This window comes from Lithobates pipiens, unplaced genomic scaffold (assembly GCF_037356315.1).
Source record: "Lithobates pipiens isolate NorthernLeopardFrog02 unplaced genomic scaffold, aLitPip1_a1.2 Scaffold_23, whole genome shotgun sequence".
Lineage (NCBI taxonomy): Eukaryota > Metazoa > Chordata > Amphibia > Anura > Ranidae > Lithobates > Lithobates pipiens.
Window position 1 is genome coordinate 326,254,836 of NW_027507785.1, and position 14,463 is coordinate 326,269,298.

Consider the following 14,463-nt stretch of genomic DNA (forward strand, 5'->3'; position numbering starts at 1 on the left):
CATTGAAGCTCGGGAAAAAGGATGAGGACACTGAACATTGAAGCATGGGGATAGGGATGAGGACACTGAACATTGAAGCACGGGGATAAGGATGGACACTGAACATTGAAGCTCGGGGATAAGGATGAGGACACTGAACATTGAAGCTTGCGGATAGGGATGAGGACACTGAACATTGAAGCTCGGGGATAAGGATGAGGACACTGAACATTGAAGCTCGGGGATAAGGATGAGGACACTGAACATTGAAGCTCGGGGATAAGGATGGACACTGAACATTGAAGCTCGGGGATAGGGATGAGGACACTGAACATTGAAGCATGTAGCTCAGGATAGGCACTACAAGTCCCAGCAATGCAAAACCTACTAGGTAACAAGGGAAGTATTAGTGTTGTAACGAACGGCCCAGTGTTTGTGTTGTGTGTAACATCACTTCCGTAACATTATGTGATGGTTTTGCTGAACTGTATTGCCGAAACTATGTTGGAACGCACGGCGCGAGTGTTTGGAACGCATCGCGCATGCGCAGTACGCAACAACGTCACTTCCGCACCATCCTGTGATAGGCAGCAAAATGTGACACTACAGCGGCAAAACTTTCAATTTAGATTGCGATTGGCAGAAAAAAAAAAAGGAAAAATGTAAAATTTAGCTTTTTAAGAAATGTGATCGACATTCCAAATGTGGAGGATAACCTCTGCATATATAGTACGGTATTATAAATATATAAAATAAAAAGGGCGCCAGTCTAGTGCATTATCTTTATTTACCGTTTATTAACCACTTTAAGACCAGGCTTTTTTTTTTTTGCCACTTTTTGTTTACAAGTTTAAATCAGTATTGTTTGCTAAAAAATTACTTATAACCCCCAAAGATTATAATTTTTTTTTTTTTTAATAAAATGGCGACCGTTGCAATATTTTATGTCAAACGGTATTTGCACAGCAGTTTTTCAAATGCAATTTTTAGGTGGAAAATATACATTTTATTGAATTTAAAAAAAAGACACAATAGTTACCCCAGTTTTTTTTTTTTTTTAAATGTGAATGATGATATTTTTTAATTCTCTATTTTATTTTATTTTTTCAACAATTATTATACATATAAACAAAGACATTTTTTGTTGCATGCGTATCAAAGAATATATCTTAACATAAATCAATTCTTTTTTTCATGCGATATATATATATATATATATATATATATAAGACCATTAAATCGTTGTAAAGATTTAAAATTGCGCACGCTCGTGGAATGGTGACAGACTAAGCTACTTCTCTATAGGCAATGTTTTAAAACACCTTTTCAGGTTACCTGTTTAGAGTTACAGAGACAGTCTGGCGCTAGAATTATTGTTCTCACTCTAATCTTCGTGGCAATACCTCACATGTGTGGTGCGAATGCCGTTTACATATGCGTGCGTGGTATGCGTATGCATTTGCTTTTGCACACATGCATGGAGAGAAGGGGGCGCTTTAATTTTTTTTTTTTTTTTTACTTATTTTATTTTTACATTGTCCCTTTTTCATTTTTTTTTTTTTACTTATTTTATTTTTACATTATCCCTTTTTCATTTTTTTACTTATTTTATTTTTACATTATCCCTTTTTCATTTTTTTACTTATTTTATTTTTACATTATCCCTTTTTCATTTTTTTACTTATTTTATTTTTACATTATCCCTTTTTCATTTTATTTTTTTACATTTTTTTTACTACTTTTATTTTTACATGTGCCTTTTCATTTTTTTCTTTTTTTTTTTAGCACTTTTATTCATATTACAAGGAACAAAAAACATCCCTTGTGATAGAAATAAGGATGACGGCTCCTCTTTATGGAGAGATCTGGGGGCCAAAAAGACCCCAAATCTCTTCTTTACCTTTAAAAGCGAAAGATCAAAGGGAAAAAATTATTTTATTTTAATAAAAAAAAAAAAAAAGATTTACTTCCAGCCTGGACCGGAAGTGACAACATTGCTCCAGTCCTCCAAGGCCATAGAGGGTATCAAAGAGTTTCTACTCATTGATCGCCTATGGGAGCAGCGGACCACATCATCGGATCATTTCGCAGGCCAACCGGTGGAAATGGTAAGCCCAAGGAACTCCTGCGAGCAGCTGGGGGGGGGGGGGGGGAGGATCCTTACACTTAGGAAAGCGGTCCAGTAGCTCCTAAGCCGCTTGGGCCACTTTCATGAGAAACAATTATCTTAAGCCATAATCCCGGTAAACCACTTACAACCGCAACGTGTGTGTGTGTGTGTGTGTATATATATATATATAAAGCAAAAAGGAGCCGCGCTAACCAATGACAGCACTCAAATATTCAGTAAAGTAAAAACAGTGATGTTAACGTACCAAATGTATAAGTGAATAAAAAATCAATAACACTCAAAATTTCAATAAACTGCAAACAGTGATAATAAGGTGGCCAAAAATTATGTAAATAAATAAGTAAATAAAAAATGAATCAATGGTGATAAAATTGATTCAATTAAGTGCATACATAAAAAAAATATATATATAAATAATACTAGAGCTAATTATATTAGATATAAATACCTAATTAAAATTGATAAATCAATAATAAATAAAGTGAAGTGAAAATATATTTTTTTTATGTATACACTCAATTTTATCACCATTGATTCATTTTTTATTTACTTACTTAAAAAAAGAATATATAAAAAATGAATCAATGGTGATAAAATTGATTCAATTAAGTGTATACATAAAAAAAAAAACAATAAATATAAATAATACTAGAGCTAATTATATTACATATAAATACTTAATTAAAATTGATAAATCAATAATAAATAAAGTGAAGTGAAAATAATAATTTTTTATGTATACACTCAATTTTTTTCACCATTGACTCATTTTTTATTTACTTATTTATTTACATAATTTTTGGGCACCTTATTATCACTGTTTGCACTTTATTGAAATTTTGAGTGTTGTTATTGATTTTTTATTCACTTATATGTTTGGCACGTTCACATCACTGTTTTTACTTTACTGAATATTTGAGTGCTGTTATTGGCTAGCGCGGCTCCTTTTTGCTTTATATCTTGGTAGGTGTTGTATAACAATTTGAGCCGCAGCTATTTTTCTTCAAAAAATAAATATATATATATATATACACACGTGCATTGCGGTCACCAAAAAGGAAAGAAGGGCAATATACTCACAAAACATTTTGAAGGACATGCTCACCATAGATATCCAGATGGAGAACCGCCAGAACTGCTACTCCAACTTCTTGTGAGTTGGCGAAGAATCCAGATGGGTCTGCAAATGTTGATGATGCGTTTCGAGGGGCAACCCCTCTCTTCATCCAAGCCCTGAGGAAGAGGGGACCCTCCTCGAAACACGTCATATTTACAGACCTGTCTAGCATCTTCACCAACATGCCTAATGTAGTGTGTGTTGGTACAACCATACATAATTGCCACCGGGGGGCGCACATGACAACACAGGAGCACAGATGGGAGACAGGAAGTAGCTGTACAAGGAGCTTCGTGGGAGAAGAACAGAGTTTTTGTTTTAACCACTTTACGGCCGCCGCACGCCGATGTACGTACATTTTTTGAAGAGGGATATCTCGGTAACGGCAGCAGCTGCAGCCCCAACCGAGGTATCCATCTCTTCAGGCGTCGGTCGTGTGTACGATAATGGTGGTCTCTGTGGTGTGTTCACCATGAGATCACCGTTATTGGTGGCGGGAGAGGGGCCACCCCCCTCTCCCATGCCTTCCACCACTTACCGGAGCCGTCGGCAGCGGCGGAGGCGATCGGGACCTGTCTTGTCTGTGGTATGGAGATGAGTGAGGGGAAGATGGCCGCCCCCACCCATCTCTATACCATAGCAGGGCGGAAGCGATGTCAAAACATCACTTCCCATACAGGGACATTTTTTCAATGTAATTTTTTCAAATGAGAAATTTTTTATTTTTTTTTATTGCATTTAATAGGAATAAAAGTGATCCAATTTTTTTTTTAAAACAGTGTAAAAATAAATAAAATAAATAAGAATTTTTTATTTTTTTTTTAAACACCCTGTCCTGACAAGCTCGTGCGCAGAAGCGAACTCATACGTGAGCAGCGCCCGCATATCAAAACGGTGGTCAAACCACACGTGAGGTATCGCCGCTATCGGTAGAGTGAGAGCAATAATTCTACCCCTAGACTTTCTCTGCAACTCTAAACATGCAACCTGTAGACCTGGAGCTGTTGTGTACACAGAATGTATACAAAACGCCCCTCAGAAACGTCTTTTCCTGCTTGTGCGATTGGCACTAAGATACAAGTCAGATTTTGGGCATCCCCTGCAACAAAAATGTCATTTTTGGTCAGTTATTCCCAATAGGAAATCACGTCTAAAGGGATGCAAACCCTGACAATTTCCTCATTGGAGCCCTCACAGGGAAGACCTGCGTAGGTAATTGGGGGGCACTAATCATGAGTGCCCGGATTATCAGTGCAGCTCCAACAGCGGGTCAGAGGAGGCGCCGCTCCGGGACAGAGATGACAGTTGCTCTTTAAAAATTTGAATTTGAACCAACTCGATTTAAAGTGGGGTTGCAAACCAAAAATTTTTATTTTTTTTAACTCGCCTCTGCCTGTTGCTAGGGGGTCCCTCGAAGTCTGCCTCCTTCAGTGCCTGGGCTGGTAACATCACTTCCCCCTTGGCACAGGAAGGGCTCAGCTCTGCCCCCCTCCCTCCTGTCAGTCACCTGGGACACGTGACAGGTCCTAGATGACTGCGTGGCCAATCGCGCCGCCGCTCGCGCATGCGCAGTGGGTGCCTGGCTGTGAAGCCACAGCTGGATGCCCACAGTTACAATGCTGGCGCCACCGAGTGGAGGGGGGGGGCGACGAGCAGGGCTTCGTTCCCCCGCATGGCTGGACCCTGGGACAGGTAAGTGTCCGATTATTAAAAGTCAGCAGCTACAGTATTTGTAGCTGCTGACTTTTTTTTTTTTTTTTTTTATGGAAACTCCTCTTTAAATCAAATCCACCCTGGCTGAAGGTACGCTGTGGTATCTGGCACCAAGGTGTCACTAGCAGATCCTTTACATCTTGTAAGTTGTGAGGTGGGGTCTCCATCAATTGGACTCGTTTTTCCAGCACATCCCACAGATGCTCGGTTGGATTGTGATCTGAAGAATTTAAAGGACAAGTCAACACCTCAAACTCTTTCTTGTGTTCCTCACACCTTTCTTTAATTCATCAGAATGTCTCGCAGTCTCCGCTCTAATCCATCCCAAAAGTGTTCTATCGGGTTGAGGTCAGGACTCTGTGCAGGCCAGTCAAGTTCCTCCACCCCAAACTCGCTCATCCACGTCTTTATGGACCTTGCTTTGTACACTGGCCATGTTGGAACAGGAAGGGGCCGTCCCCAAACTGTTCCCACAAAGTTGGGAGCATGAAACTGTCCAAAATGTCTTGGTATGCTGACGCCTTAAGACTTCCCTTCACTGGAACTAAGGGGCCAAGCCCAACCCCTGAAAAACAACCCCCACACCATAATCCCCCCTCCACCAAATGATTTGGACCAGTAAACAAAGCGAAGGTTCATAAAGACATGGATGAGCGAGTTTGGGGTGGAGGAACTTGACTGGCCGGCACAGAGTCCTGACCTCAACCTGATAGAACATCTTTGTGATGAATCAGAGCCGGGCTTACTCGTCCAACATCAGTGCCTGACCTCACAAATGCCCTTCTGGAAGAATGGTCAAACATTCCCATAGACCAGTGATGGCGAACCTTGGCACCCCAGATGTTTTGGAACTACATCTCCCATGATGCTCCTCTACACTGCAGAGTGCATGAGCATCATGGGAAACGTAGTTCCAAAACATCTGGAGTGCCAAGGTTCGCCATCACTGCCATAGACACATCTCCTAAACCTTGTGGACGGCCTTCATAGAAGAGTTGAAGCTGTTATAGCTGCAAAGGGCGGAGCCAACTCAATATTGAACCCTACAGACTAAGACTGGGATGTCATTAACCACTTGGTTCCCACACTACGTCATATGACGTCATGGGGTTTCGCTGGTTATATCTAAATGATGCCTGAGGCCACAGACATCATTCAGATATTGCCGTTTTCAGCCGGCGATTCCCTACACCATAAGAACGATCATAGCGGCTGTTCCACCACTTGATCGTTCTTATGGGCGGCGGGAGGGGACGCCCCCTCCCGCCTCCCTCCGGTGCTTCTACCGACTCACCGTTTCCATCGGTGAGTCGGTCACAGGATCCGCCGGCCCCAGCATGTGATCATAGAGATTTCCGGCGGACTAGATTGTCCCCGGAGTCTCTATGATCGTTTGGAGGCCGGGCGCGATGTTATGACGTCACGCCCGGCCTCGGTATTCAAATTAACGGCGCCGATCTGGCTAGGAAGCCATGATCGTTTTTTTTTTTTTTTTTTCTTTATTCTTCCCAGCCTAGAGGTGAGATGTGGGGTCTTATTGGCCCCCCATATGTCACTGTAAATAGGTCCGATCGTGCCATATTCCTATTACAAGGGATGTTTACATTCCTTGTAATAGGAATAAAAGTCATCAATTTATTTTTATTTATTTTTTTTAAGTGTAAAACTAAAAAAATAAAAATAAAATTAACAATAAAAAAAAAAAATTTAAAGCGCCCCTGTCCCCGTGAGCTCGCACACAGAAGCGAACGCATACGTAAGTCCCGCCCACATATGAAAACGGTGTTCAGACCACACATGTGAGGTATCGCCGCGAACCTTAGAGCCCTAGACCTCCTCTGTAACCCAAAACATGTAACCAGTAAAAAAATTTAAATTGTCGCCTATGGGGATTTTTAAATACCAAAGTTTGGCGCCATTCCACGAGCGCGTGCAATTTTGAAGCGTGACATGTTGGGTATCTGTTTACTCGGCGTATCCTCCTCTTTCACGTTATGCAAAAAAATTGGGCTAACTTTACTGTTTTTTTTTTTTTTAAACATGAAACAGTTTTTTTTCTGAAAAAAACGCATTCGAAAAATTGCTGCGCAAATACCGTGTGAGATAAAAAGTTGCAATGACCGCCATTGTATTCTCTAGGGTCTTTGCTAAAAAAAAACATATATAATGTTTGGGGGTTCTATGTAATTTTCTAGCAAAAAAATTAGGAATTTTACATGTAGGAGAGAAATGTCAGAATTGGCCTGGGTCCGAAGTGGTTAAAGTTCATGTGCGTGTAAAGGCAGGCGTCCCAATACTTTTGGTAATAGAGTGTATTTGGCTGTTTCATGGCTTGACCAGTTCAACCTGGCTGTTTTTTTTTCCATTTGTGGCAGAGATTACATGACCGTATGACCAGGCGTGCCAAGCAGCCAAGACATATAGGGGGTTGGGGGGGAGCAATGTATTTTATTTAAAGACTGGGCTCACTTTAAGGCTGAGCTATTTCTACAGGGATAAGTGCTTAATAAAAAAAAAAAAAAATAATAATAAAAAAGCTAATAAATTAATAATTTTGGCATTTTAAAGTCTTTATGAATTCACAAACCATCAATTTACATTTACTTTTCCTTTTGAATTATTCATCTGTCGTCTCAGTTTTATTATCTCTCTTAATAATACATTGAGCAAATGCTTTTAGCTACATTTATATGATCTTTTAAGCCATGTTTTATTTCACTTTTATATTTAACCCCCCCATCTATCCAATCCCGGTCCCCCCCCAGGCTGCGATTTTATCTCATCATGACAAGCCAGCGTGAACTGTTCCCCCGGCTGACCGCTGACATGCGACGATTCAGAAAACCGCCCAGGCTGCAGCGAGACGCCGCCCAGGACTTGGACGACGCCTCGGAGCTCGGCAAGTTCCAGAGAATGGAGATGGAGAACCAGGAGGACTCCCGGGAGGGGGAGGCCAACCTCTATAACCCTCATCTCTTCCCGCTGCTGGGGACGGAGGTCGGCACCGCCCAGAGGCAGCTGGTGGAGATGGTTCAGCTGGCCAAGTGCCACTGCCGGCGGGACAACCTGTGGAAACGCCTGTATCTCCTGGAGCCGCTCTCCTCCGACAAGCTGCGCCTGGGGAAGCTCAACTCCAGTGAACTGAAGGAACTGTTGGACGCCGTGCATGGGAGGAGCGTGGCTGAGATCGACCCCCAGCTGGTAAGATCCGTGCGCAGTCACAAGTAGCCGGTCCTGATTAGAGATTTCATTGAAGCTTCAGTTTAACCACTTCAGCCCCGGGAAAGGATTTACCCCCTTAAAGCGGAGTTCCACCCTGAATTAGTTTTTTTTCAGAATCGGACTCCTCTAAACCTATAAAAAAAAAACATTTGGAGGAAATTATTTTAATATACTTACCAGAATCGCCCTGTTGCTATGCAGTTTTTCTAATCTGCCACTTCCTAGTCTGTGGAGCTCCTCGTCACCAGGGTTCATTTAGTCGACTAAAACATTTTAGTTGACTATTAGATAGTATGGATGGGTGACAAAGTCAATAATAGGCACCACCATCCCCGAATAATATGGGAATTTCGAAAGGTTTTTTAATGGGACTTTCAAGGTGCCAACACAGAAAAAAAAAAACATAGTACTTAAAAAAAAAAACTTAAAACTTAACTTAAAACTTAAAAATGTATTCAACAATAATACAGGCACATTTAAAAACAATGGAGATGGCTATACCCAACATTGCGCAATACAGTTGCACTTCATAAGGGTAGATAAATCAAAGTCTTTCAGCAATTGTGTCCCGACATGTTTCGCCTTCCAAGGAAGCCCCAGCGGGTGAAACATGTCAGGACACGATTGCTGAAAGACTTCGATTTATCTACCCTTATGATGTGCAGCTGCATTGTGCAATGTTGGGTATAGCCATCTCCATTGTTTTTAAATGTCTGTATTATTGTTGAATACATTTTTAAGATTTAAGTTAAGTTTTACGTTTTTTTTTTTTAATACTATGTTTTTTTTTTTCTGTGTTGGCACCTTGAAAGTCCCATTAAATTACCTTTCGCAATTCCCATTTTAGTCGACTAAATGAATACTATTTTAGTCGACTAAAAAATACGACTAAAACAATTGAGATAACTAAAATACGACTAAAACTAAAATGCCATTTTAGTCAAAAGACTAAAACTAAATTGAAATTTGACTACAAAATGAACATTGGTCTGTAGTGCATGTTCATACCTCGAACCCAAAAATAATAACATATGAGATTTTTCACTCCAGCAGTATATTATTATACAGGATTTATATAGCACAGACAGTTTACCCAGCGCTTTACAACATTGGGGCAGACGTTACAATACAATACAATTCAAGACAGGGGGAATCAGAGGGCCCTGCTCGTTAGAGCTTACAATGTATATAATGAGTTTGGAAATTGTAGAGAAATGGTAACTAATAAATTACAATTTAATTACACCCATTAGATTTTAGTCGACTAAAATGTACTGGAGATTTTAGTCGACTAGAACTTAGGACATTTAGTCGACTAAATACGAAATACAGTGATCAGTGCTAAAAAAAAAATAAAATAAAAAAAAAAATAAAAAAAAATAATGCACTGATCAATGTATAAATGACACTGGCAGGGAAGGGGGTTAACACTATAGGGGGGCAATCAGGGGGTTAACTGTGTTCCCTGGGTGTGTTCTAACTGTGTGGGGGATGGGCTTACTGGGACAACAGAGACTGCAGCTCCTGTTCACTAGGAACAGCAGATCTCGGTATTGTCCCCTCTCAGAACGGGGATCCACCTTGTTTACAGATGCCTCTCTGTACCGTGATCATGGTAATGGCCCCAACAATGAAGAGAGATGGGCGGATCTTTCTGTGTTTTTTAATTTTTAAAACATCTTGCAGGGTTTGGGAGGCCCTCCCCCTCAGCAACGGCTGCAGGGGAGACAACGGATGGGAAATGGGAGCCTATGGATGACATCACAGCTCGATGTCTGTCAGGCCCGCGGGCGTGCTCATTGTATCTCATGCACAGAGCGATGTACAAGTACGTCGGTTTTGCGCAGCCGAGCCGCCTTGCCACAGTATATACGCTGAAGGCGGACGGCAAGGGGTTAACCACTTGCCTACCGGGCACTTACACCCCCTTCCTGCCCAGGCCATTTTTCAGCTTTCAGCGTTGTCTCTTTTTGAATGACAATTGCGCGGTCATGCTACACTGTACCCAAAGAAATTTTTTATCGTTTTCTTCACACAAATAGAGCTTTCTTTTGGTGGTATTTAATCACCGCTGGGTTTTTTAGTTTTTACAAAAAAAAAGACCAAAAATTTTGAAAAAAAAAAAGTTTTTTTTAACAAGTAATTTTTTTTTGCCTTCACTGATGTGTGCTGATAAGGCAGCACTGATGGGCACTGATAGGATGAACTGGTGGGCATTGTTGAGGTGGCACTAATATGCCACACTTATGGGCACTGATATGTGGCACTGATGAGCACTGTTAGGCGGCACTGGTGGGCACTGATAGGTGGCACGGATAGGCGGTACTGATGGGCATTGATGGGGGGCACTGAGGGGCGACACTGAGGGGCAGCACTGAGTGGCATCGCTAATGGGCACTGGTTGTGGGCAGTGGTGGGCACTAATTTGTAACACAATATTGTAATCAGTGCCCTGACTAGATTCCTAGCTGTCCCCTGTGGGGAGATTTCGCTGTTCGGCTCTCCTCTCCTCTCACTCTGTCAGTGTGAGGCGAGGAGAGCCAATTACCGGCACTTCCTTGTTTACATGTGACTGGCTGTGATTGGACACAGCTGATTACATGGTTAGAGATAGGAGTTGTGCCATGTCCTAGCAACAGCACTGTCGTTCTGGGAGGTCGTCATATGACGTCGTCCCAGAATGAGAGCCGCACCGCCCTGCTGTCATTTGACGGTGGGCGGGCTTGCAAGCTGTTAAAGTAGAATTCTGGCCTAAACCTAACTAGTCTCAAAAATGCTCCCCCCCCCTCTTAACACCTATACTGACCAACCTGTGTTAAAAAAAAAAGTCCGGTCACATGATCCCCTTTGTTAGCCAGCGGTGGCTGCAGGGGAGAAGAGAGATTGCTCAACAACAGCTCCAGGAGCTGTGATGTCATCCATAGGCTTTCATTTCCCATTCGTTGTCTCTCCTGCAGCCATAGCTGGCTGACACAGGTGGAGCCGGATCAGGTGAGTTCTGGACACCCAGAGATGTCTGCAGGGGGGGTGGGGGGGGAGGAAGGCCTCCCAAACCCTGCAAGATGTCCAAAAACCCAGAAGGATTGTCCGTCTCTCTCCATTGTTGGGCCATTACCATGGTGGGGGGCAGGGCAGAGCCTTAGTTTACCTAATGGGGAGTGGTCAAGGTTTCAGGACTCCCAGAATGTCCGGCTCGATGTGTGCAGATACCCGCAGACCCCTCTGAGGGCCCGCTATACCAGCAATGATTTCCTGTCACCGGTTATAAAGTGATGAAAGGCTCCCATTAATTGGAATCTCACCATAAAGGGATTCAATGAAACGCGTCGCTCAGCCATCCCTGTTCATCAGTCACATTGACTTCAAATATCTCCTGTCACTTTTATGTGAGCCCAAGGCAGAGTGCTTGCTAAGAATTCACTAAATAGCGGCTGGTTACTAATGTGCAGCTTTTAGGTAATTACTTTGAAGCATTTTAGATGCTTTTTATTTAATTTTTTTTTTTTTTTTAAATCTTACCTCCGGCATCCCCTTCAGTCTTGCACAGTTGTAGCGGCTCCTCTCCTGCATTGGCTTCCTCTGATTTCACTGCACACTGTGAGCCTCTCACCATGTGCATCAGAAGCTGCAGACAGTCAGATAGAGCCCCGCTACAAACACTGTAGCTGCCGACTTTTAATAAAGACACTTACCAGTCCAGCGAGACCGCTATGTCAGCCCCCCGAGGCCGATCCGTCCATTGGATTGGCTGCCGGTGCCACCATCTTAACGAAGGGAAACAGGCAGTGGAGCCTTGCAGCGCCACTGCCCGTTTCCTACTGCGCATGCGCGAGTTGCGAAGCGCTTTGTGAATGGCCCCCTTGTTTTCTGGGACACACACATGTCCCAGAAGGCAACGAGGCCGCTCACCGAAGAGGAGGTAGCGTCGCGGAATAGGTGGAGGCAGATTAGGAAGACTGCATAGCAACAGGGGTTTCTGGTAAGTTAAAAACATATTTTTTTTCAAATGTTTTTATTTTATTTTTATTTTTTTTAAGAATATTAATGCTATCTTTTATTTTAGGGTGGCCCTCCACTTTAAAGGCATCATGTGTCCTTCAATAGTTACATAGTTACATAGTAGGTGAGGTTGAAAAAAGACACAAGACTTGATGTCCAACCTATGTGTGTGATTATATGTCAGTATTACATTGTATATCTCTGTATGTTGCGGTCGTTCAGGTGGTTATCTAATAGTTTCTTGAAACTATCAATGGCTCCCGCTGAGACCACCGCCTGTGGAAGGGAATTCCACATCCTTGTCGCTCTTACAGTAAAGAACCCTCTACATAGTTTAAGGTTAAACCTCTTTTCTTCTAATTTTAATGAGTGGCCACGAGTCTTGTTAAACTCCCTTCTGCGAAAAAGTTTTCTCCCTACTGTGGGGTCACCAGTCCGGTATTTATATATTGTGGGGTCACCAGTACGGTATTTGTATTTTGAAATCGTATCCCCTCTCAAGCGTCTCTTCTCCAGAGAGAATAAGTTCAGAGCTCCCAACCTTTCCTCATAACTAATATCCTCCAGATCCTTTATTAGCTTTGTTGCCCTTCTTTGTAGTCCCTCCATTTCCAGTACATCCTTCCTGAGGACTGGTGCCCAGAACTGGACGGCATACTCCAGGTGCAGCAAGAAAGTAAATAGAATTTTTGCAATAACCTTAAAGAGAAACTAAAGGTTCTGGTTTAAAAAAAACAAAAAAAACAAACATGTTATACTTACCTCCACTGTGCAGCTCATTTTGCATAGAGTGGCCCCGAACCTGCTCTTCTGGGGTCCCTCGGCGGCTCCTCCCCACATCAGATAACCCCCCCCCCCCCCTGGGAGAAGCGGGGGTCACCTTGTGGAGCGCGCTCCGGAGTCCAGCATTTGGCGTCCATAGATGCCGAATGCAGGACTCGGCCCCGCCCCCTGGCGGCTGCATCATTGGATTTGATTGACAGCAGCGGGAGCCAGTGGCTGCGCTGCTATCAATCTATCCAATCAAGAGCCGAGAACCCCCTGGCAGAGAGAGAGCACATCCTTGTGGGACAAGTTTGAGGATTCAGGTAAGTAAAATGGGGGGGGCCCATCACTTGACAGGTGTTTTTTTCACCTTAATGCATAGGATGAATTAAGGTGAAACAACACTTCTCTTTACAACCCCTTTAAAATCTATTTCTTGGAGTCCATTGAGGGGCATAGGTACTATCCTTCTGTCTATGACCATGCTCTCTATACTCTCTATACTGCTTTTGCTGCTGAACTGAAGCATGCTGGGTAGTAGTAAGGGCTAACCTGGTGTGACCTACAGCTTGCTTGCCTGTGTCCAGTCCTCCTGTAGGTGGCAGTATAACCCACAAACTGTGTCCCCTCAATGGACTCCATGCCAAGGATTTTACGGTGAGTACAAAGATCCTGTTTTAGTGAATTTATATTCTTTGTACCCGGAGTTCAGCTTTCAAATAATCTTCAATACAAAATGTGTTAAATAATAGACTGCACTACATCTTCCCATAATAGAAATAAGAAGGACGACACCCATTCGGTATTCTGCTCAATGATTGGCTTTCACCTTCTTTCTCTCCTGCAGGATTTTCTCCTTTCTATGAGCGTTCCGTGGTATCAGAGTCTTATTAAGGTTTTACTAAACCGATTTCCCCAAAGCTGCCGGCACTTCCACAGCCCGGAGAGCGGCACACAGTATCTGGTGAGTGAGTGGCAAATCCCCTTCCCATTGCAGCCCGGTACCTACCAGTATTTCATTTACCGCATTTATCGGCGTATAACACGCACCCCAAGTTTAGGAGGGAAGTTTAAGGAAAAAACCTTACATTTTAAATGCCCATCAATGTAGCCTTCCACTGTCCCCCTGCAGCCCTCCACTGTCCCCCTGCAGCCCTCCACTGTCCCCCTGCAGCCCTCCACTGTCCCCCTGCAGCCTTCCACAAAATTGCAGTATGGTTAGTTTTAAATTTACCGCCGCCGCCATCTTCGGCTCCTCCCGCCGCGATCTTTGGCTCCTCCTGCCGCCGTCGAGACCTTCGGCTCCTCCCGCCGCGATCTTTGGCTCCTCCCGCCGCCGCCGAGATCTTCGGCTCCTCCCGCCGCCGCAGTCGAGATCTTCGGCTCCTCCCGCCGCCGACATAGACCGAGCCGAGGGTACTCGGCTACACGGCCCTGCTCGCAGTAACGCCCCCGTCTCGCCCCTTGTCCTGGCTCCTGTGATGGACACAACACCGGGCCAATGGCGGGACGTAAAGGCTAGGAGGGGGGACTGGGC

The 14,463-nt window shown here is 43.4% G+C and overlaps 1 protein-coding gene across 7 annotated transcripts in view; it reads left to right on the top strand.

Annotated features, from left to right (window-relative positions):
* Window positions 1-14,463, top strand: part of SZT2 (SZT2 subunit of KICSTOR complex) — a 297,498-nt gene that overhangs the window by 261,388 nt on the left and 21,647 nt on the right. For all 7 annotated transcript variants that reach the window (XR_013262121.1, XM_077450667.1, XM_077450670.1 and 4 more), the window contains 2 exons: window positions 7,706-8,141; window positions 13,774-13,890. Coding sequence is in view for 6 of the 7 variants with exons in the window: in XM_077450667.1 (XP_077306793.1) it covers window positions 7,706-8,141; window positions 13,774-13,890 (553 nt within the window). In the remaining variant the exon portion in view is untranslated. The remainder of the gene's footprint in view (window positions 1-7,705; window positions 8,142-13,773; window positions 13,891-14,463) is intronic.